The sequence below is a fragment of the Balaenoptera physalus genome (genome assembly GCF_965194825.1).
Source record: "Balaenoptera physalus genome assembly, chromosome: 10".
NCBI classification, from domain to species: Eukaryota; Metazoa; Chordata; class Mammalia; order Artiodactyla; family Balaenopteridae; genus Balaenoptera; species Balaenoptera physalus.
In genome coordinates, this window is record NC_138889.1 from 7,829,762 (window position 1) to 7,852,801 (window position 23,040).

The 23,040-nt window shown below is 49.1% G+C and overlaps 1 protein-coding gene and 1 long non-coding RNA gene across 5 annotated transcripts in view; one reads left to right on the top strand and one right to left on the bottom strand.

Moving 5' to 3' along the window:
• Nucleotides 1-5,646: 5,646 nt before the first annotated feature.
• Nucleotides 5,647-9,402, bottom strand: LOC309667654. The gene is made up of 2 exons (XR_014267883.1): nt 9,348-9,402; nt 5,647-6,186 (listed from the first exon to the last, which is right to left on the bottom strand). It is a non-coding gene; the product is annotated as an uncharacterized lncRNA (long non-coding RNA).
• Nucleotides 6,198-23,040, top strand: part of KIRREL3 (kirre like nephrin family adhesion molecule 3) — a 555,536-nt gene continuing 538,693 nt past the window's right edge. Inside the window, exons 1-2 of one of the 4 annotated variants that reach the window (XM_082476257.1) lie at nt 6,198-6,598; nt 9,020-9,448. In XM_082476257.1, the coding sequence (XP_082332383.1) occupies nt 9,394-9,448 (55 nt within the window). In that variant the 5' untranslated portion in view covers nt 6,198-6,598; nt 9,020-9,393. Of the gene's footprint in view, nt 6,599-6,795; nt 9,449-23,040 lie in introns of those variants that run through there. The other 3 variants (XM_082476258.1, XM_082476260.1, XM_082476259.1) reach the window with 3 other exon arrangements.

Here is a 23,040-nt window from a genome sequence, read left to right on the forward strand (position 1 = left end):
AGCCATTAAATCTAGATGCCTCTTCAATATTTATCTCAAAAGGACTCTGTGACCTCAGTACACCCTGCTGAGGTTCTCACCTCACTGTCATTAACGATTCTTCCTTATTTTGTAACCTTCAGTCCCATGACAAACAGATTCCCTATTGGTTTAGCCTTGAAAGCAAAGAAAAATCACCATCACCACCCTCCACCAAAGAAAAAGATCTGTGCTTTTCCTTTCTCTTGAGGTGGAGTATAGCTCCAAACCAACAGTCTCTGAGCAAGCAACACACCCAAATATAAGGGCAGAGAGTGCAAACAATCAGCTCAGCTGGAACAGCAAGGGGACTCTCAGTCAGTAGCATAAATCACCCACTTTGAAAAATGGCTGACTCAGTGAACACCCTGTCTCAAGAAAGAAAGGAGCCAAGGGAGACATTAATGAAAGCAAGAAACTCAGTTTTAGATCTCACTCCAAAGATGAATTCACTGTACTCCTCTCCATCCAGGTGGGTGAGTTAGTTTAGTGTGGAATTTGTCTGCCCTCCCTGAAAACTCCGGTTAGGTAATGAATTATTCCAAGTAAATTAAGTGTATCGATCCCCTCCCCTTTCTGACACTTTGCAGATATTGCTATCAAATCATGCTCTATGCAAGTGTCAGTTTTTGCCACAGACATCTGAAGAGGGGAACAAATATTCTCTTGAGTTTCTCTGAGTCTAATAAGTACTCGTGGGGTCTACCAGGTGATGACAGAGCCCTATGATGAAACCGGCTGTTTACTGTGGAGAGCTAGCACACTCGGCTGATAAGACCAAGGTCATGGCTATACTCCCCTGTATTTCTCAGGTAATATCAGATCATGGTATCACAATATCAGATCATCAGAAAGAAGATCAGACCACAGAGCATGGACAAAAATTGTGAATCTATGACAATTCTGGGAAAACAATCAGACTATATACCCTATGAATAGGATGTAGCACAAAACTTTAGAAACTGGAAGAAGGCAGCCTCTTTCAAGGTGAAGTCCTGCATCACTTTGTTAAGGACTTGCTTCTTTGATGTGAATTCTTCTTCCCCATTACAATGACCAGACTCATCCTTTTCTAAATAATAAATTCTTAATCTAAAAAAAAAAAAAAAAAAAGGATCTTTGTCTATCTTATCTAATTGAACGTTGTTTTTTATTTATTTATTTATTTTTGGCTGAAAACTACCATATTAAGGCTGTTGAATGTATTCAAAGGATGAATTGTCTAAGATGAATAGTCAGGCCCAGATGGCTAACAAATGTATACTATGAAGTGTTATTTTCATCCACATTAAAGGCCCTTATCGCAAACTGAAATTCTTATGGATGAAAGGATATGAGGTCTGAATTTGCTTCAAAATAATCCAGTGAGCTGGGAGGAAGCATGGAGGATTAGTGAAACAGACCGGGCCATGGGTTGATCATTGTTGAGGCTGGGTGATGGTACAGGGGAGTGTTAACAGCATCGGTTCTAACTTTAGCGTGCATCAGAATCATCTGGAAGGCTTGTTAAAACACAGAGAGCTGGGCCCCACCCCAGAGACTCTGATTTAGGAGGTCTGGGTGGAGCCAAGAATTTGCATTTCTAGAAAGTTCTCAGGGGATGCTGGTGCTGCTGGCCTGGGAACCCCACATTGAGAATCATTGTATTAAACGGAGTTCCTACCTCTGCCTGCTTAGAATCTCAAACAGCAGGAAAAAAAGGCAGAAAAGAGACACAGACAATGGGAAAAGCACTGAACCATCAACACAATTCCACTTGGACTGAGTTTGGGAAACAATAATGTTGGTTTTCCTCATTTACTCTGAACCTCTATCTGTATAATTGTTATGGAGTATGCTAGCTTCCCAACTGCTTTGGGACTGTGCCATTAAGCAAAATGAATAACCAGGATTTCTAACTGTTGTTTTAATACAAGAGCTAGAGTTATGTTGTGATTTATCTAGACTGATGGCACCACTTCCCGTATTTGCCTGAGATTCAGAATGGGTTTAAAATGTGTAGTCAGAAATCTTTTCCTTTGGTCTTTCAGATGTGCCTAGTTCCAGAAAATAGATGTGGAACTTTCTGCATCTCGTTGGGTCTAGAGGCATCAGATGATGACGAAAGAAAATTTCAAGCTTGGGCTGGATGGTCACAAGGAGGCAAGTAGGACTTTTGGTCTAATTTTATTTCGTTTAAACACCCGTTGGCCAACGATTGCTGCGTGCCAAGCATTGAGCAATAGACTCTGGGATATGCAAAAATAAATTCCAAAAAAATGGTCCTTGACCCTGAAGAGCTCACATATAGTTTGGAAGGTAGACATGTAAATAAATAATTATACTATAATGTTAATCATTATATAATAACTGTGGTTGTTATGAATATGCTGTTCGTTTTCAACTAAGCGGGGAAAGAAGTGAAGCAACAGTCTCAAGGGATGACAGTTCAACTTGTTCTTGAGCAATGAGCACCTGTCTATTAGCAAAGAGATGCATGCAGGGGAGAGGCACGCGGGAGAGGAGGCAGTAGAAGTGTGGGAGAGTGAAAGTGACTCCTGCCTCTAATCAAAGAGTCATTTGACAGGATTAAAGTGTGGGCTGTGAAGGAGGAGGGGGCTGGCGAAGACACAGAAAAGGTATATTTGTTTGACGTGCCCTATACACGGCAATAAAAAGTTTATACTCTATCTTGGGGACCATGTACCCCAAAGTGGTGTATGGGGAAGATATCAAAGAGCTGAATTTCAAACAGCCAAATGCGGTGGGACAGTGGGTTGGACAGTGGCAAGAGGTTTCTTTAGTCTGTAGACCAGGCAGTGAGTTGAGGAGGCCACGAGTTCAGGCAGAGATGATGAAAACTTGGTCTAAGTCTCCATAGTTTAGAATATTTGCATAGGAGGCCCGTTGCTAGCATGCCAATAGAAAAGTTGTGTGTGTGTTTGTGCGTGTGTGCGTGCATTTGTATGTAGAGGTTTGAATATACATAAACTTATATAACTTTATAAAGAGAGATAAATATGAAAGTTACATATACAACTTTTATATCACCTATCTGGCCATAATATGGAGAGAAGAAAAGAAGGAAGAAAGGAAGGGAGGGAGAAAGGGAGAAAAGAGAAAGGAAGGAAAAATACTGTATCTATAATAAACAAAAAAGAGAAAGTAAAGTTTGCCATCTAGGAAAAGAGCTTAAAGGGCTTCAAGTGAGACCCAGCTGCTCCCTTGGCTGCTATAAAGGTTTGGTAATTTATAACATAGGCCTAGGGTGTGTGTGTATGTGTGTGTTGACGGGGGGAGGAGAGGGTTATGAAAGAGAATAATGGAGAAAAAGAATAAATGCAGTATAATTTGTAGGACTTTGAATACCACAAATGAGTCACAAATTGGAATTTCACTTTTTCTTCCAATATTTTCCATATAATTAGCCCATTCATATACACAAAAAGAACACATGGAATATTCCAAAATGACACAGGACTCACTCCGAGCACTGAAGCGGGATGCTGAGGCTTGCCTCCCGTACCATCCTGGCCTGTGCATTCAGCGGGTGATGAGACAAGGCACAGGACACTGCCACCTCCTTTTATAACGTTTCCCATATCTTTTCTTCCCTGTGAATTACACATGCCAGGCCTTTGCCGAGGGAGATAATGCTGCTCCCATGTGAATTGGATACTCAGTGCCCTGCATGCCTGAGTGCGTGCGTCAAGGCTAAACAGGTCTATTGTTCTTAAACAATGTTGCCAGAGAATTGTCTCCTTGTGCAGAAAGATGCTGAAGAGATAAAAATATCTTTCATTTCTGTAGTGCATTGCATCTTAAAGTGTGTTCCACATTTTGCAAACTATATATAGGCTAAATTCATTACCCATCCCCATAAAATACAGCCAGAGCAGTGGCAGGCACGTGCCAGATGTTTGACAATGGTTTAATAACGGAGTGAAGAACAAGTTCAATTGGACTCGGAAAACAGGAAATGGGATGTGGGGCACTAGGTAAAACTGTGCCCTTAATCCCACATTATGTATTGAGTGCCTACTGCCTACCAGGGTAAGAGCCGGGCGCCATGGGACCTGGAGAGGCACCACTCTTACCCTCAAGGGGCCGCCAGGATATCCAGGAGGACGCACAATCAGATAGATTCTACGGTCCAGTCTGACTCATGTTGAAATATAGTTAAAAGACAAGGCGCCATGGTCCTTACTGCTTTTCAAGGAAGGTGTTTACCATCAGCCACCCTGGCATCAGCTTTCCCTCACTTTCCTAAAAGGCTTGCATCCGATAGAATTATGGAGTGTATGTTGCAGAAAAGCTGTTCTGGAGCTCAGAATCCAGGCTGAAGGTGGAGCACGGTTCAGGGGAAAATAAGGAAAGAAGAGAAATCGCAAGTTGAGCAAGTTGGGGAAAGACCGAGGGCACTCAGAGTAGAATGAAAATCAAACAGTTTGGGGAAAATATGTGACCAATGAGACCAGAGGGGTCTGTGCAGATTCCAGGGCCATCGCTAGTCTTCCTGGGGGTGGGGGTCAGTCACTGGCAACAATCTGCCCTAAAGCCGAAGTCACTGAGTCACTGGGGAAGCACTTCCGAATCTCTCCAGGCTGAGAGGTGTGGCTTCTGGAAAGCAGACAATAGGATTTTAGGATTGGGAGGGATCCCAGAGAACTACTGTCTTATTTCATAGATGAAGAAAGATACACCCAGGTTTATTAAGTGGTTACAAAAGGTAGCAGTTCTCAGGCTAGAGCCTGGGTCCAAAGGCTCACCCTGATCCCCCACTCAGGCCTGGCCTTGGGTGAATCAGTGGTGCAGTCTGGCCCTGCCCTTTGGGGGATGCTTCTGAAAGCTGACAAGCTGGTTCTTGGGGCCTTTCCGCAGGACTGCAGAGAGACTGACCACAGTACACAGGGGTTGAGGTCTTATAACCCACCTACACAGATGTGAGCAAGAAAGCTGGTTCAGATAAATGAAAAAGAAATAGGTTAGAAGATTGTGACTGCCCAGGTCAGACGGGCTGCCACCCAGGGAGAACCTCTGAAGCCCATTCAGTCTCTGGAAGTATATGTAACTTCCGGCCCTTATTAACTTATCCAAGATGGGAGAGTCAAGTTACCCTGAACTCCCAGAAGGGGCCTGTTCAAAACGTGTTTAAATCCCTGAACAAGGAGGTTTTCACCAGCCCTGGCAGGTTCTAAGAAAAACAAAAAGGAATGTGGTTTATAATGTATCTGTGCAAAAAATATTGCACAGAGGCATTAAACAGAAATTCTCCACTCATGATGACTGTCCCTCTCATAACACTGCCTCTCCGTCTCCTTCGTGCTACACAGGGGCCCTGGTGAACACAGGAAGATAATGAGGGCGCATGAGCATTGCAGGAGAGCAAGGGAGCAGGACAGTGGAAACTCCGGCTGAAGGATGGGGTCCTGTGCTGCATCTCAACCCCGCAGCTTCCTGTAGGGCCTCAGGCAAGTGGGCCCAGAAGGATTCCACTACAAAGGATTCCAGCTGACAGATGACCCTCCAGGGTAACGTCTGTCTTGTTAAAAAGCTAATGAGAAGGTTCATAATTTTTTGCCATGGATGCACCTGTGTATGCTTCGCCCCAACTAGAGGGCAAACTTTCCAAGAACAGGAATTCACGTATTCATTCTACACATCTTTATTAAGTACCCAAAACAGGCCTCTGCACACATCGAGGGAATAATAAATATTACAGACATTGGATGAACAGCCAGGAGGAAAGTCACTGGAAAGTGGTGATGAGTCAGGGTCTGAACTCCCGCCGGCTCAGGGCGCTGAACAGCGGTGCCCGGACACCCCTGTACCTGGGCCCAGAGCCTCCTGCCTCACTCTTTGTCCCTGACCTCAGAAAACAGCGGGGTACACTTGCTGCCCAGAGACCAGGGCTTGGAAGCTGTCCGGAGGAGACTTGCACTTCTGAAACTTCTTGGCCGGAGAGCAGCGGACTCCGGAGCCGGCCCCCATTCTCGGGAGGGAGATCTCGTGCCTACCCGCTGGGCTGGGGGTTCAAAGGACACAGCAATTGGCCCTGAAGGCCCGGAGGGGGCGGGGACTGATTAAGGCGGCCACGGGCTCTGCGCCAGGTGAAGAAACGCTAGAGAGGATGCCACCTGCTGGCGAGGGGCCGCGGCTCGCGCGGTGGGCGCAACGGAGACCCGGAGCCTAGATGGGCAGAGAACAAGAATTCGGGCAGTTTTCCAAGTGGCTGGTTTTCTGCTGTCTCTTTAGGGTCGCCACCTCCTCGGGTCGAGCCCAGAGACCCGGTCCCCCGCGCGGCGCGCGCCGGACGCCGAGGTTCCCAGCGGGGCCGGCGGGCGTCCTCCCCCGGCCCCCACCCCTCCCCTCGCGGCGCTCCGAGGGCTAAGCCTCCGCGCTTCTCCATCAGGTGGAGCCGTGCTGCTCGCCGCCTCCCTCCTCCGCTCCCTCCTCGCCGCGAACTGCGCGCAGGCACCTTACAGCGCCAGGAGGTTAACCGAGACCCCGGAGGCGGTGAGGCCAAGGACCAGCCCAGGCGGAGATGGCGGGGCCGCCGTCGGGGCTGGCGCCAGAGCCCGGCCGGCTGTGGGTCCTGCAGGTACCGCTGTGGTTCTCGCTGCCCCACGTGGTGGCTGCCGAAGACTGCCCTGGTTTTTCCGGCACTTGGGCTTGAAAGGCCTCCTGGTCCTTTTAGAGGCAAGCAGCTCAGCACTTAATCCAAGCTTTTTCCTTTCTGCCGGAGACCAGAGGCTGCGGGGTGGGGGTGGGGGGAGGGGGGAGGGATGGCGAAGGGAACAGGCCCAGCTGGCTGGGGGGTGGAGGGGGTGGGGGATCGGAGCCAGATTGAGAGTCCGGAGGCCAATCTCGGGACCAGGGGGCGAGGGAAACCAGGTCCTTCCAACCTCGGGCTCCCCCCACCCCTCTTCTCCTGACCCAGAGTGAGTGTGTGTTGTTTGCAGGCGCCTGTAGGTGGGCCTGATTTTGGTGGATTGCACAAGTCATGACCCTGGCCTTTTGACCCTTGTTCGGAGTATTTCCCTCCGGGGCTGAATTAAGCAAGTTTGGGCCCCAGGCCGCTTAGGAATTAGCAATCAGAATTAACAGCTTAAAGGGTAAATGTCAGTTAAAACATCAAATGTTGCTTTGTAAGGCACAATCTACATTCTTTAATTATTAGTCTTATTCACTGCAAGGTTGGCCTTAGGAATGACCCCGAGACCTGAAATTTCTTCCCACCCCTATAGATTCAATGGAAAGCTCCTACTAAAGTTACAGTAGGATGTACATGCTACATTATGAGCTCCTGAAATTATGAGCTCCTGAAAATATGGCAAAATACATGCCATATTTTCACTCTTGATATGTTATTTGACATGTTATTTATAATTATTATTCATCTTTTGCACGTGTTTCTGATTTGTCTCTTCTGTTTCATTGCGTTATCTATTATAGCAAGTCCCTGGGCTAAGGCAGTGCTGACACTTTGCTTCTGTACCTTGTTTGCTGATTTAGCTGATGGGGTGCCTCTTTTGGGTCCTCTTAGTTCCTGTTGCTCAGAATTGCTTATTTTCCCCCAAAAGTTTGCTTATAAATTTCACTTTGATGTGTTTAACAGCCTCTAAGGGATGCAGTTAAATTAACTATTAAGAATAGAAGAGTCAACAGGGCAGACACCTACTAATTTGTAGATCTTTGACGTCAACAACCAGATGTAAGCTCCTGATAGCACACACTTTCACGTGTGCCCCTTCTCTCTTTCTTGTTCATAAATACTAAGGGATGTGTTTTTTAAAGTTAAGATCCACATGGAAACTTGGAATGTACCTTGCAATCAGCAAAGTCCCCAAAATATGTAATACTGTTGGAAGAAAAGCTAAGAGTTTCCCAAAAAACCTCCCTGAGGTCCAGTGACTGATGAAAGTAATGATTGATTTTATAATTGCATGCCACAAATCAAGCGAGCATCTTTCATTTCCCTCTCCTTACTCATTACCTCCCCTTCTTCTGCATAATGCTGTATATTTTTATATGTTGCTTTGTAACTATCCTTACAGTTTGTATCTTATGTGCGTACTCTGCTTCCCCACTAAATTATGAGCTCCTGAAGGCATGGACTGTGCCTGCAGTTTTATTTCCCCCAGTGCCCTGCTTATACCAGGCATATCTAAATAGCTCTCAAATAAATAGACCTAGATAAATTTGCTTTGATATGCGGGAGGAAATAGAGTTTGATTTGAGTGTGAGTTTCATGACAGGTGAAAGACCTGAAGGTTCTTAGGAGGCAGTTGCCTATGACCTTGGCCTCTCCTTCGCAGTAGGATTCACAGCACCTCTTGGAGAAAAGACATGCTCAGAGTGATGGGGTGATCCTTAGAGGAGAGACTCCAAATGCAAAGCCAGCCTGCTCCCCTATCCTTGGTAGGAAATGCACAAACCAGGATAATAATAATAAATGGATATGTGTCATAAATCTACCTGCTTTCCCTCTAGTTCCTTCATTTTGTTTTCTAGGAGTATGGCAAAGCAAAACCAAGGTGCAAACGTTCCCAGCTTATTACCTAGTCCCCTCCTAGGAAAGTCTCAAAAATGCAAAGCATGCTTATCTTTTCCCCAACTCCGAGACTCCTGCTGCACACACTGGCCAAGTCTTTTCTGGGGAAAGCGGTATCCCCCCCTTGCCTCTTGCTTTCCCCCATCCAGCCCAGTTTCCAGTCCCCCGTGCAAAGGCAAGGCAGGCATGTTGTAGTGTGGGTACGTGCATCCAGCCATCCTTCACTCCTTTAAACAACATTATGTCCTGTGGACAAAAAGTCACAGCTCCGCTCCCTTTTCAAGATGCCTTTTGGTCAATAATGGTGGCAAAAGCTGAATTTCCCCCTAGGTAGGGGGAAAAAAAGAAGGAAGAAAGAACAGAGCCTCCCCTGCACCACCGCCACCCTCCGTTTTGCATAGATTGCCTTTCACCGAGTATTTCCTCTTTAATTATGACCTGTTTCCCCTCCCTCTCCCCCCGCCCCAGCTTCAGTGAAAGGAGCCCTTCTGTCACTCGTCACTCGCTCCCTGGCTCGCTCGCGCGCTGGCTGTGGGAGGAGCCGCCGTAGGAAGCTGTGTGCCTGGGATGCCGAGCGCCAGAGGATGGAGCTGCTCCGAGAGGGGACGTCGCTGACAAGCCCGGCTTCCCGAGGCGGCTAGAAACAGGCGACTTGCCTCGGCTGGCTGCGGATCCCCTGAGGCACGGAGCCCGAGGCCACCCGGAGGGACCGACGGACAGACAGATGGTCGGCGCGAACCCGGGAGGACCGCGGCGGAGGCAGGGCACCACGAGCCGCCGAGCAGGAGAAACTCACCGCGAACCCAAGTTGCCCCGCCGGCTTCCCCTCGGCGCGCGGAGGAATGAGACCTTTCCAGCTCGACCTGCTGTTCGTCTGCTTCTTCCTCTTCAGCCAAGGTAGGACCCGTGCGCCGCTGGAGTTGCAAAAAAAAGTCGGCGGGGTTGTCAGGGCGCGCGAGGTTGCGGGCAGGAATGTGGGCAGGCTTCGGAAACTCGAACTGATGGATGCGTCTCCCGGTGCCCGGCCGAGAGGCACTGGCATTGCCTCTTCGCCTTTGAAAATGCAACAAAATGGTACTGTTTATTTTCCTTTGGAAGGCAGGGATACCGGAGGGGAGGGTGACTTTCTCCCCTCACTTGTCAACATCCAGCTCAAACTCCCCGATGCAAATGAGTTCTTTTTGCTCCCGGTATGTTAATTAGGCGGCATCTATGTGGCTGTGCGGCTCTGAACTTCTGGGCGCCTCCTCTCGTCCAGACGCAGGTTGGAGAAGAGGGCCGGGAAGGAGAGCTTTGTTTACGTGGCTATTTCGGCACGAATAAGGTCGGGCTGGCACGGGTGTATTCGGAATGGAATGCGTGTGGAGGGGTCTGCGATGACAGCATGGACCGTGGGGGAGATGTGCTATGTTTGGGAAAAGCTTCTCAAGAGTTTCATTGAATGTAATCGGTTTCTCTGAATACGACTGCATTTTGAGTCCTACACAGCACTAGGTTTCAGGGCATACGATGAAATTCCGCCCGTGATGCTGATTGCTTCCTTTCTGCAGCTTAGCAGGGGCAGAGAAGCTGGTGGACTTTCCGAAAAGAACTTGGCCACCTCGGGCTCCCTGCCCCTGGGAGCCTTGGGGCCCGTAGCGGTGGAGGGCAGGGAGGGCCGTTGGGGAGAGGGATGGCCAGTGCCCGCAGAGCCAGCGGCATCCGAGTCACCTGTGGAATTGAGTTTGAGGGACAAGTCAGTTGGTTCCTTCCCCCGCTTCTGGAATGCCGGCGCTGTCTCTGCCATCTGAGGCGGCATTTGTGCCAGCCAGCACAGCTCTGGGAGGAACAGGACTCTCTCAGAAAAATCCACAACAGAGCACGTCCATCTGTTGATTAAATGAAGGGTAAAAGTTTTTGAGAAAGCACAGCACCGCCATGGGTGGTTGGCTTTGCAAGCAAACAGCATGTCTTCCTTTCTTCCCCTGTCAGGCGGAAGCCAGATGAGAGCAGAAACCCACACCTCCTTCCCCAGCTCCTCCACTGCTACTTGTGGTCACTGCAGATTTTCCCGCTGTCAAACTTTGCTTCTGACCATCCTCATTTAACCTGGGGGCCCTTCCCACACCTGAGTATGCATGTATCCCTGCTTGTATGTAATTCTAATGTACACACACACACACATACACACACACACACTCATGTATTCATGTGGTTGTGTGCCTCTCGCCAGGGCTCCCTACAGCAGCAGGAAGATAAATTGCCTTCCCCAGAGTTTTTGGGCTGAATGAATAAGAGCTATCTCAGGACACTGGTATAGAAACATTTGGGTTCTATTACCGTTTTGTGAGATGACCCTCTTTCTTGGATGTGTGTGTGCTTGCTTATGGGTCACACCTACACCGACACACATGCTCACTCTCATTCTCCTTTGCCTCTTACCAATTCATTCACTCAGGGAGTTACATGTAGAATCCCTAAATAGAGGATCCAACCATCCCCCCCTACACCCAGGTTCATGGAACCAGTGCACGTTTTACTCTCTCTGTTGTTTATGTTCTTAGAAGCTTGAGCCGAGACTCTTGTCTAGATTGACACAAGAAGCCTATAGGTGTCTAAGTGCCTCTCTGGCTGTCGGAATCATCACAGCGTGCACCTTCTACTTTGCTTATTCCTTTCTCAGTACAGAGCTGTTTCTTGATTGCCTCATATAAATCTTTAAATATTTACCTATGGAGGTTAAGTGCTCTGTTTCTTCTATCCCAAGCCCCAAGAGCACTAGGAAAGAACCACAGCATCATGCAGTTCGTAGTTCCTTGTTATTCCTGAGTTTTCTGAGCTTGGCCAGCTCTGCCCACCCTACCAAATGGTGGATGCATAGTCCACGGGACTCCAAAACAAGTCTAAAGAAAGACGGGGAGACCAAAGTGGACGTAGCCAATCAGAATCCCCTACATCACCGGACATGGTAGGGTAGGTTCCGTGAGTAGACGGTGTCTCACTGCAGGAATTAAGGGTCAAGTGGGACAATGTTTAATGGACGTCACTGGCATAGAATATCTTTTGACTTGATCCGGGGGCATTGATTTGAATGTGGATGTTGTTCTGAGTATTGTGAGTTCCCCAGGGGATTCATTTGACCCTCTACACATATATGCTTAATTCATATACTATGCCCAACTCCTGCCTGGTGCCATATGTTTATCGAGTTATCAGATAGAGAGTATACACTTTCAACAGGTCGTGAAAGGACTAGCCCACAGGCTTTAGATGGCCCCTGCTCTCTCATGCCCCGACTGCGGTTGCACCCCACCTGACACCCCCTCTGAGCCACCCGTCTGATCCCAGCCCCCCGTGTGCCCTTCCTCTGGGGATGCTTTCCAAGGAAATGTGCAGAGACTCAGGGATGGCCCTCCACTCGGAGAAAACAAATGTCCAGGGCTCTTTTGGGGGCCTTCTCTGGCCCTGTAGTGACACATCCATCTGCTGTCCACGCCTCTCACGGCGAGAAACTGCATGTCATTTTGAAGTCGCTGGAAACACAGTTCTCATGCCCCCCATACAGAGGGGCGGCCCCAAACAGCGCTCCGAAGACTTTAAAAGCAAAACATTTAGGTGAACTCTTAAAGTAAGTCATTTCAATCATCCTTTCTCTTCTAATTTGTTAAATATTTATTCACCTTTACCTTTTTTTCATTCCCCTTCAGAGAGTAAAATTAAGGTATAATTAACGTTAGTGATATGCTGTATCCCTTATCTTGTAAACTTTGGGCGTTTCATATAGGTTGAGATTACATAGGTATTGATCATTCTTAAGGTGGCAATGATCAATACATAGGTATTGATCATTCTTAAGGTGGCAGTAAGGTGGCTTCTCCGTTCCCGCCGTGGCCAGTGTCCCCGGGCCTGGCTCCCCACAAGGAAGTGGAGAGCTGCCGGCGTGCGCTGTCTGTGGGTTTCTCTCTTGCTGGGGATGCCGCCTCCCCAGCTGTCAGGACGGCGTGCTCTGTACAGAGAGGGATAATGTCACAGCACGCTTTGCCTCCCGCAGAGAAGAGGCATGTTCTGCGCCCGGGCGAAAAGGAATCTATCCTCTTGTCACCCATACCCTTAGAACTCGCTGTGTTTTTCCCTTTCTCATTTCGGTTTGCCCACAACGATTTCCTTCTGTGCCCTCCTTCATCTTCAAGAGCCGTGCCATCCAGCCTGCACAGCCACGTCTTAAGTTGCTTTGGGGGGATGATGTTGTAGCAGGACTGAGGGCGCCCTGCTTCCCGTCAGGTCTCCGGTTCTGAGACAGTTTGGGGAGTGTGCAGTGGTACAAAGTCGGTGCCTCCTATTCGGCCGCTCCTAGGAAAGGTGTCCTCTGCTCCACTCTCTGACGTTTTGCTCTAGCATCCCAGCGTGTCCTGTCCTGCCTAGTAACTTTGTGGGCCTGAAAGTTCCAATTCTGGGGAGTCCAGCTCCCTTGTTGGCTTTACATGTGCACCACACTGCTCTGAACGTGTTGGGGTGAGAGTGAAAACTTGCATTTACCTGTCAATGGCATCCCTGAGTTGAGGATTAATCCGGGGTGTCATCTCCCTCTTGGGAAGAATCTAAGCCACTTGCTCTCCTAACTTGCTGGCAGGATTCACCAAGAGGGGCTGTCAGATGGCCATCAGAGGGGCAGAGGTTCTTGGTGACGCGAATCTCTAAGGGAATAGGAGAGTGTCAAGCAGACAGAGGGTAAGATAGAGTGTGAGTGGAGAGAGGTAGCCAGGGGGAAGGGGACCCGGGGGGGTGACAGGAAGCATGGGAAGGGATGAGCAAGGGCAAGAGGCTTCAACTTGCAAGAAGCTCCCTTGGGGAGGGCAGGGAGGGGTCTCAGAAAACAGCACGAGCATAGCCGAGGCAGCCAGAAGTATGGAGGGGATCCGAGGGGGGTACAGGCCGAGAAGGCATTGGAAGAGGAAATTGTGAATGAACAGCAACTTTGGAAACATTTATCCTTCCCCAGAAATGTCACAGAACAAAAGATAGAGCAAGTAATAAGTGTGAGACTTCCCCCACCGGCACCCCATGTGATCTGATGGCTTGTCTAGAGGGGGAAGAATCACTTATTTTGTCCTGGAAGGTCAGTGCACAGCTGCCAAGGGTGTGGGACCCCTTCTTTCACAGATCGCCTGGGTGAGGGGAACTGGGACATGTCTGTTGGGCCTGGGGGTGGTCACTGTGTCTGCTGCCCAGCAGGGAGCTGTCAGTTGCCAGCCAGACCTATAGAGGAGGGAGGAGATATGTCCCAGGGGGAGAGGGGTGTGTGGTGGGGTCAGGGCCTTCACGCTGCGCTCAGGGGATCCCACAGAGCCTCCCTCTTGGTTTACAAAAGGCAGATCTCGCTTGGAACATGGCAGCAGTGAGCTAGGCATGCTACCAAGGGGCAGCAGCTCTGCCTGGGGTGCCAGTGTTGGTAGGAGCCAGGGCCAGTGGGGACCCGGTGGAGCAGGGCATTAGGCCTGAAGATGCAATTTTTCTTTTTTGTTCAGCCCAGTGGGGGTGACTTAGGAGGCATTATACTGCAGACCCAAAAAAGCCCATGAATAATCCTGAGTGAATTCAAGAGATTTCAATAGCAAAATAATAACAATACTAATGATTCCTTTGATTTGCAGAGTACTTTTCTTCCAAGGAGATAAAAAGATAAACTGTTTTGGAAACATGAACGAGGGAAAGAAAATTGCCTGTGATGGAGGATTGGGGAGGAGGGCCAGAAGCATTCATTTCAGGATCTCCATGTAATTGGGGGTGGGGACAGTTCCACAGCCTTGGGCATCATTTCTCGGCTACAGTCCTTACCCTTGTAAGCTGTTGAGATGACTTTTGGGTGTAAAACCAGTGCAGGCCTTTTTAATCAGGGTCAACTTAGAAATAACGGGGTGCCGAATTCCTTCCCCCCCACCCCGGGAACAGGGCCGTTCTAATTCAGCAGTGGAGGGGGTCAGTAAGACCACGAACTTGCTGGAATCCACACTTGGAGTCTCACCACGACACCGATCCCGACCTTAATGGTGATTCTCGCAGCAGAGTGATTGGGGCCCCAGTCTTCCCTCGAGGTCAGCGGACTCTCCAGCATTCATGGTGCAGGGTCTGGCTGGAGCTGCTGCCCTGGGGATGTCTGTGCCCGCGGGTTTCATATCACATCACTGCTAGTCACAAGGGAGCGAGGAGCAAAGGCTGCCAGCATCCTGTGCCAGGTTGTGATAGCTTTGCCCGGTGTTCCAAATGGAGTGGGATTTTATTTCCAGCTCGGGGAATGATGCAGAGTCTACTGCATTGAGACGGTACAGCTCCGTATGTCATCGTGTGTCATTTTCTTTTCCCCAGGGGAAAGCCAGAATCCAGTTAGGTTGGCCGGTCGAATAGGAATATAGATATGCCTTATGGAACATTGGAATACTTCTGTCACATTCACGCAAAGAATGCTGTGTCCTGCTTTCTGCTGAGCTTGAGGAGTATACCCAACCCACACAGTTGCCATAGACTAGGGATCTCCACCACCACGTTAACATTAACTTTCATTAACTTTCTACTTCTAACCCACTGAAAGAGCTAGGGATCAAATATGGCGCTCTTTTTTTTTTTTTTTTTCCCTCCTCTCCCAATGGTAAAAATGAGTATTCTGGCTGTATACTTCTAGAAGTCAGTAAATGTCAACATTAGGTAAGTGTTTCCTTTGTATAGTTGCAATTTAGCATGAGCTGCTTGGAAACAGATGTCTTCCATAAGCATACAATGTTTCCGTGAGTACACAGTCAATACCACTCTGAGGGTTAAATAAATGTCAGCTTCCCCTGGGCACACTGGTAACAAGTTAAAGCCACGGAAATGGTGGCCAGCACGAGCAACTCCTGCTCCTTGCAGAGTTACTGTGTTGCAGCCCTGGCTGGGGCATGGAGCCTGGGAGATCGACACTCACCCTCTCCTGGCTGAAATCAAGGCAAGGCGTAGCCAAATGTAGACACCTCCCGACACGCCGTGGGGAGGTTTCTCCTGGCAGCCAAGAAGCCGTACCGTGCCCACTTTCAAGCCTCCTCCCATCCGTGAGCCCCCTCTGCACACACGTGCACGCCTGCCCGCACGCACGCATGCACGCACGCACGCACATACCACTTATTGCTACAGTGTAGTGATATGCAGAACTTAGAACAAATCAGCCATTTTCCTCAAATGCAGGATGAACGTTTCCCCTAATCTTCCACCTGGTGTTGGTGTCTTCCTGGGCAAAGAGCCGGAGATTTGCCTGAGGTTGTTTTTCGATCACTGAAACCAACGCTGCCGTGGCATGCGTTTGTCATTATTAAAAGGAGGGGTGCCCATCAGGCTGGATTATCTAGGTGGTCTGCTTGCTTGGCCTGTGTTCACTGGACAGTTGTTGCAAGTTCACGTTCTTTCTAACTAGTGCCTAGAAGACAGGAATTTGAAATCTGACACTGACAGCTGCAGCAGTGACAACCAAACATCATTTTCGCCTTTCCACACTCTTCCCCAGGGGCTCCGGAGGGTCCGTGTGTCAGAGGGCCACATTTCTTACTCCTTCCTTTGTGATTAAGTAGCACTTCATGACACCAAAGCTCAGCCTGTCCACTCAGCCAGCCCTCACTGGGGGCCTCCTACGTGGTGGGCACACTGTGCCAGGGACTTTTGATGAAAAGATGACTGAGGCTGTGTTTCTGCCGCAGGGGAGCTCTCAGGCTAGTCAAGGAGCAAACAGTTGGACTTGTCGTTACAATTCAACAGCTCAGAGTATCCAGAGTGTTCTGAGAGCATCAGGAATGGCTGAAGGTATTAAGAAGGGCTGTGCAGAGGAGGTGACTTGATCGTAAAAGATGTGTAGAGTTCTCCTGATGATGCAAAGAAAGATGGTCCCAGGTGGTACCTCAGATGTGTGCACAGGCCAGAAGGCGGGACAGAATGTCAGGGTTCAGGAGCAGTGGTTTGTGTGGGGGCTAGACTTCTGGGTGTTGAGGAAGCCTGTGAATGGTCGTGAGCACCATGCTAAATGTTTTGAGGATGGATCGTCAGAATTAAGTCTATTCTTCAGAAACATCGTTAGTAGCTTATGGGTCTGTAATCCTCTCTATACCATGGGTTCAATGGACAAAAAAAAAGAGAGAGACAGATCAACATGTTATTTATTCTTGGTATTCCTTGTGTTGCACATGGGGCTTAAAAAGTGTAGAATTGAATGGAAATAGCCTCACTCATCTTCCTACATAGTAGTGTGTAAAGGGATGGAAAAGTGAGCAAGAGAAGGGTAGTAGGTAGCCGCATACTTAAGAGTGACGTGCTGGATAAAGAATGTGGACAGGACCACGGAGAACACAGAAGCAGGGATGGCCGAGTACACACAGGACCGTTAGTCGGATGGAGTGCTCTGAGGAATGGGAGTTTCCAGTTTCTGGGGCCCCTGGAAAGCTAGGCAGAGGTGGAGGAAGCCTAATATTGAGGACGAATGGTAAATCAGAAAGGCAGATGGGGACAAGGATGAGACAAGCAAGAGGTGCCTGGGGACACTCTGCTGAGGACTTCTTTCCTGTTCTCAGGAGGAAGCTGAGCTACCCTGGCTCTGGGGGAAACAAGGTTACAAACTAACTGACTTTACTCGGAAACGCTTACAAGTCTCCAGCACCAAGTAACCTTTCATTCAAGAGTAAAGAACATCGTCAGATCACATGTTCCCCACTCTGGCCCGCTCTCTTCAGGAAATGGCGGGGCTGTCAGGACAAGCTCAGGGGTGAAGCCAAACCCTGCACTGGCACGCAGGAAGAGGACAGTGACATCTCCAAGACTGTCCATAGCTAACCCTACTGTCGAAGGCTGGCTGGGTAGACGGCCTCCCGTTGCTGAAAGGCTAAGAGTGGAATTCGGGCCATCAAGAATGGAAGAGTCGAGATGGAAAACAAGGACCTACTGTACAGCACAGGGAACTATAGTCAATATCCTGGGCTAAACCATAATGGAAGAGAATATAATAAAGAACATATATCTATGTATAATTGATTCACTTTGTTGTACAGCAGAAATTAACACAACATTGTAAATCAACTATACTTCAATAAAAAAATAATAGAGTGAGTCTCCTAAAAAACATAAATAAATAATGATAATGGAAGAGTCAGACTGGAGGGTAGACTAGATAACATCGAAATTCTCTCCAATTCCAAGATTTCCTAAATATTGTCTATTAACAGCAAGCTATTCACTTTGGATAATACATTCTTCTACCGTCTTCTGTCATCTAGAAGGTAGATGATGGGTTATAGATCTCTTTGTCAAGCTCATTTTCTTGCAGGTACCAGACAGACTCTTTGGGTTGTTGGTGGTGGCAGCAGCGGTAGCAATGATTACGGTATCAGGATGATGATGATGATATTTAGCGTTTGTGTAAAGCTTCACGCGTTGCACATGGCTTTCCAGGAGCGCCGCTTCGTTCGTCACCGTGATAACAGCGAGAGGCGGCCACTGTCACTATCAGGCCCTCAGGAAGGTTCCTTTGCTGACCGCGCTCACTCCCCATCCAGCTCACTGCGGTGTCGAGAAGCCTCAATGCTTCTCAAGAGGCTGGCGGATCCACACCAGCAACACTGACAAACGCACGAGAGGATCCTAAGCTGGGGCCTGAGATGAGCGACGTGCTTAGAACTCGTGCAAATCCTCAGTGTCTAGGCACGGGCGAGGGCTTTAGGGGGGGTCCCCTATGAAAATTGCGGAGTTGACCTCTGAACCGTGACCCCTCATTGCAGCTCCGTCTCTTTTTGATCGGCTCCAGACTCCTCCTGAGCTGGTCCCTTCCTCTGTCCGGCCTTCAGTTTCGCCTTGAAGGCCCGAGGTTTCCAGGCCCCTCCACCGGGGGAAGTGACAGGCCAGCCTTTTGGGCTGAATGGCAACCAAGGAGCTGCTGCTTGGGTAGCTCTTTTCGTAGCTGTTCTGACAATAACAAAAACAACCAAAAAACAGCCAGGGGCTTTTCTTAACTGGTTGATTAAAATCTCCGTTTCTTTTATCGCCCTGGTGCCTAGCACCCTAGTCGGCATATGGGAGGCTATGAATAAATATCGACTAATGGAATAAAATGTGAGGAAAAATGAAAGAAAGGAACACGGTGCCTCTGACCCCCCCACATCACCACACACCACAGCAGAGGCTGAGACGCCCCCCACAGGAGGACGGAGGAAAGACCCTGACGGTTTGAAGTGTGGTCTTGCCCTGTAGGAAGATGTTCCTCTCCCACTGAGGCCTTGAATGACTGTCGGGGCACCAGGAGCACTGCCAAGAGAAACACCCTCTGGCAGCCACCCACTCCTCCCAGGAAACAGTCGGGCCTTCTGTTCTTCAATGCGTGTCAGTTCCCATCTCCGTCAGTCACCTGCACATGTCACAGGTGATGCAGCTCCGGTGCAGCGTGACAGGCCACCTGTCACCCTCGGCAATGCTGGGAGCTGTGACAGCTCCAGAGTGACACCGGGCCCGGTTAGCTCATCATGCTGGTGTTCAGGGGATGGAAACTTAGAGCTCTCTCCCGGGGACCCATCCCGGTGCCGCACAAGGAGTGACGGCCACCCTTCCCTGACTGCCTGCCCTCGTCCCAGAGGAAGAGCACTTGCCAATTAATCTCCCAGTGGCTTTGTTCTCCACGTCCTACGACCCACACTTTTCTGTGCCTGCTTAAGGATGCTGGGGTCTACCCCACATTCACGGGGAGTCCCATTTCTTCGGGGAGCTAGACTCTGAAGCCTCCTTCTTGCATAAGACACTGCGCCTTTGTGATGGGGCCTGGGGAGAGAGGGCCTGTGTTTGTCTTGGGACCATATCGGTCAAGAGCTGGCAGAGCAGAATGTTTTGGGATCTGAAACCCGGTGAGCGCTGCAGTTCCTACATCTGCCTGACGGTGGCAGCAGCAGCGCTTGCAAAGCCCAAGAGCGAGCTGAGAGCAGGAGGCCCAGGGCTGCCTCTTAGTACCAGGAAGAGAGTCAGGGTGCCCAGGCAACGGAGCTGGGGCAGCTGAGGGCGGGCAGAGGGCATGGAAGGGAAGAGCAGGCCTTCCGGAGGGCAGCAGCCCCCCAAGGGGGCTCACTTCCTTTCTCCTCTTTCCGTTGATGGATGTGAGGGCAGAGTGTTAAGGGGGACGCCTATGTAGAGTGGCAAGAGGTACGTGGACACGTTTAAAAGTGCTCGAGGGGCTTGGAAGAGCTATGGGGGGGGGTGTAGAGAGCCCCCGCTAGCGGTGTCGCTGTCTGCGGTGTCGCTGTCCTGAGGGTAATGGATGGGTCAGTCCTCCCAGGAGGGCGGCTGGCAGCCAGGAGCCCCACTTCTCCCCGGGGAGCCCACTGCCCCTCCCAGGTGTTTGCCCCGTTAATGATCTGGGAGCCACTATTTCTGCTGCTGAAAAAGCCAAACAGACGTGCTCCAATTAGGCCTCATTATCCCTGATGTCGCGGGCAGGCTCGAGAGGAGGTACTCTGTTTTCACCTCTGGACAGAAACAGGCACCATTTAAAATTGCCATGTGCCATGGCTGCCTGTTTGAAAGTGTGTCTTTCCGGGCAGGGTAACCGGATCCTGACACAGGCATGGCTAGCCGACGCCCTGAGCTCTGTCGGAGGGAAAGGGAGGAGTCCTCTTGGCCCCAAGAACACCTTACCTCTTCCTTTATCTTCTAGGGGGAGGTAGCTGCCTTATTCACCTTTTGAGAATTGCAGGCGGGTTGGACCTATGCCCGGGGTCGATCCACGGGCGGCACAAACTAATACAGTGAGATGCGGGGTGAAGGAAGGGTGAGGCGTCATTGGAGCATCCCTCTCTTGTCTCCTCTGTGGGGCCTGAGGGGCTGGTAGAACTGGCTGTTGATGTTGTCGGAAATCGTCAGACATTGTGTGACTGTCCATTAGGTTTTGGTGGCCAGTGGGATTTTAGATGAGGTTTGCTCAAGCCAGAGCAGCCTCCCGCACCTGAGTCACCACCACTGTCCCTTGCTGCTTTCTCAGGAGCGTGGAGAGCTGCCATCTGCCCAGTCCTCACTGTCTGTCTTCCTAGGGGTTGGGGACGGAGTTGGGAGGACATAGGATGCTCTGTCCATCCTACTAGCAGGTCCGCTGGCACATGGCAGGTGATACCTTGAGCATCTCATATCAGAAAAGAAAACTGTTGGCATAAGGTTTGCAAAATCTTGTTTGAAACTGCAGATGTGTTGCTAACACAGGTCAGAGAGGAAAAATAGAGCTGCATAATTTGAGAATTTGCTAAAAATAATAGAGATAGCTCTCTTCCCCGCATAAAAAGATGTTATAGCAAGGTGGTATGTGCCCTTTGTCCCCTGCCTTCCTGGCCCCCTGATTTGGCCACCTGCTCCCCTTTCTCCTCTTACAAACACGACCCTCCCTCTGGGATCCTTCAATAGAGAGGGGAAATGGTGAGAACAGAGAAGAAGCAAAACTTCTAATAGTCTCATTGTATTTCTCTTTCTACTACTAACACCTGCGGTTGTTGAGCTGGAACCAGCCATGGGGAGGCACTGTTGAGGCCTATGTTCAGGTCCTTTGCTGAGCTTGCCTGCATTTGCCTATTTAATCCTCACAGCAACCTGATAAAGCCAGGACTGTCATACCCATTTGCAGATGAAAACTACCGAGGCTTAGATTCCATAACTTGCCCGAAGGTGGCACCACGGATAAGCATGGAACCACCATTCAAACACTCGGATGAAGACCCAAGTCCTTTGCCGCCCATCCCTTCAGGAAGAATTCTGGTCCCACTAGTCTCTTGTAAGCCACAGAAAGCCCTGGCCGGGCCTGTGGTCCTCCTCGTTCCTAACTTGTAGGGCTTGAGGAAAAGAGCTGGTAAAAATGGAAGAAATCGTCTCCCCTTATGCAAAAGCACAAGTAAGAATTTGAGAAGCTTTGCTCCGCGGCTGGTGCTACTTTTTACCTCCACGACCCAGCTCCAATTCAGCTGAACATTTTGAAAACCAAGTGCTGATTTCTTAACAAGAATCCATCACCACCTAACTTTTCTTCAGTGGATTAGAAAAAATGTGAAACCCCATTCTGCTTAGGGAGAGGTTAGTCTGCTGTTAGCCGTGCACTGTGAGAACAGAGCTACTTGACGGGAAAAGGCACTCAGGACATCAAAACCCTCCTTTTTGTCAAGTCTAGAAGAGTAGAAATGTCAGAAGACCACATGGTTCTGAAATGATTAATACTGGTCGTTAGGAAGAAGTAGAAAAGACTCTTGAAAAGCAGGGGAGTCCAAATGCTGTTCAGCCTTCGACTCTCCTCACTTTGGATCCAGCAGGTACATCTTATCTTGTGTCAGAAATTACTTCTGAAGATGGCATGTATCTACCAAGACCATGCTTGAAATCACAATATTGGTTTCAGATAGACACTTAAGATAAACTAGCAAAACATGAAAGTTCTTCGAAGTTTTCAAAGCTCCTTTAAATCGAATCAGAGGAATACAGAGGAAGAATGCCAGTCAGGTAGATCTCCACATGAAAGACGGAAACCTCCTTCTTATTCCACGGCCCAAGCCCTTCAGTGGAACACACGGATCACATCAGCAGTATACTGTCAGCTGTCGCCAGGGCTCCAAATCCACGTGGTTGTCCGTTTCTCTGGGCATGAGCTTTACCTTGGGTTTTCTCTTCATCAGACCAGGGCAGAGGTATTCACAGATAGAAATCCATACTTTACAGGTAAAAGCAGCTGAATGCTGAGCTGATCAGAATCAAGAAATACCATCCAGAGAAACAGATTACTTTCCTCCCCTTTTCTCCTGCGAATAATAATAGAAAATCTACATTCCCCTCTTATTATCAACGGATATTCATTTTCTAAAATCCATACCACTGAATTCCTGCCAAGGAAAATAAAAATATATACACTGCTGTATTTTTAAGAGAAATTGTCTTAGTCTTCTTACATTGTCACCATCTTAGTCTGAGTCTTCTTATGTTTTCCACCTTAAATGTTTACACAGGCATGGCAGGGCTGTTTACATCTTTCTTAAGGGCTGTTGCAACCATATGAACTGAAAAAAGTATTTTCAAATCCAAATATGAATATCCTTTACACTGAACAGTTTTGCTACTTTTGTTGAGTAGGGTTCAGAGTATTTGAATGTCCACGAGGCACCAGTGGGGGTGGGGCGTGGAGGTCACAACTTCCCTCTCAATAAATACTGAGGTGTTTTAAAGGAACAGCTTCGTGGATACTTGTCTGTAAAAGGAAAACGAGTTTCTGGTGGTGCGTTTTCTGGCATGGGACTCACCTGCATCCACTCTATCCGCAACCCCCCCAACCTCACCTCCATGTGAATCTTGCTTATATTAACTTAGGCTGTACAAGGGGTCTTGGGAGTGGTTTTTAACCAGAGGAAGTAAGGTGGCTCATGGGAGCTGCCTCTAAGAATTTTATATCACATTATCTTAGGGTGACTTACCCGGTGAGAATGGACCCAGGAATCGCCATGAGT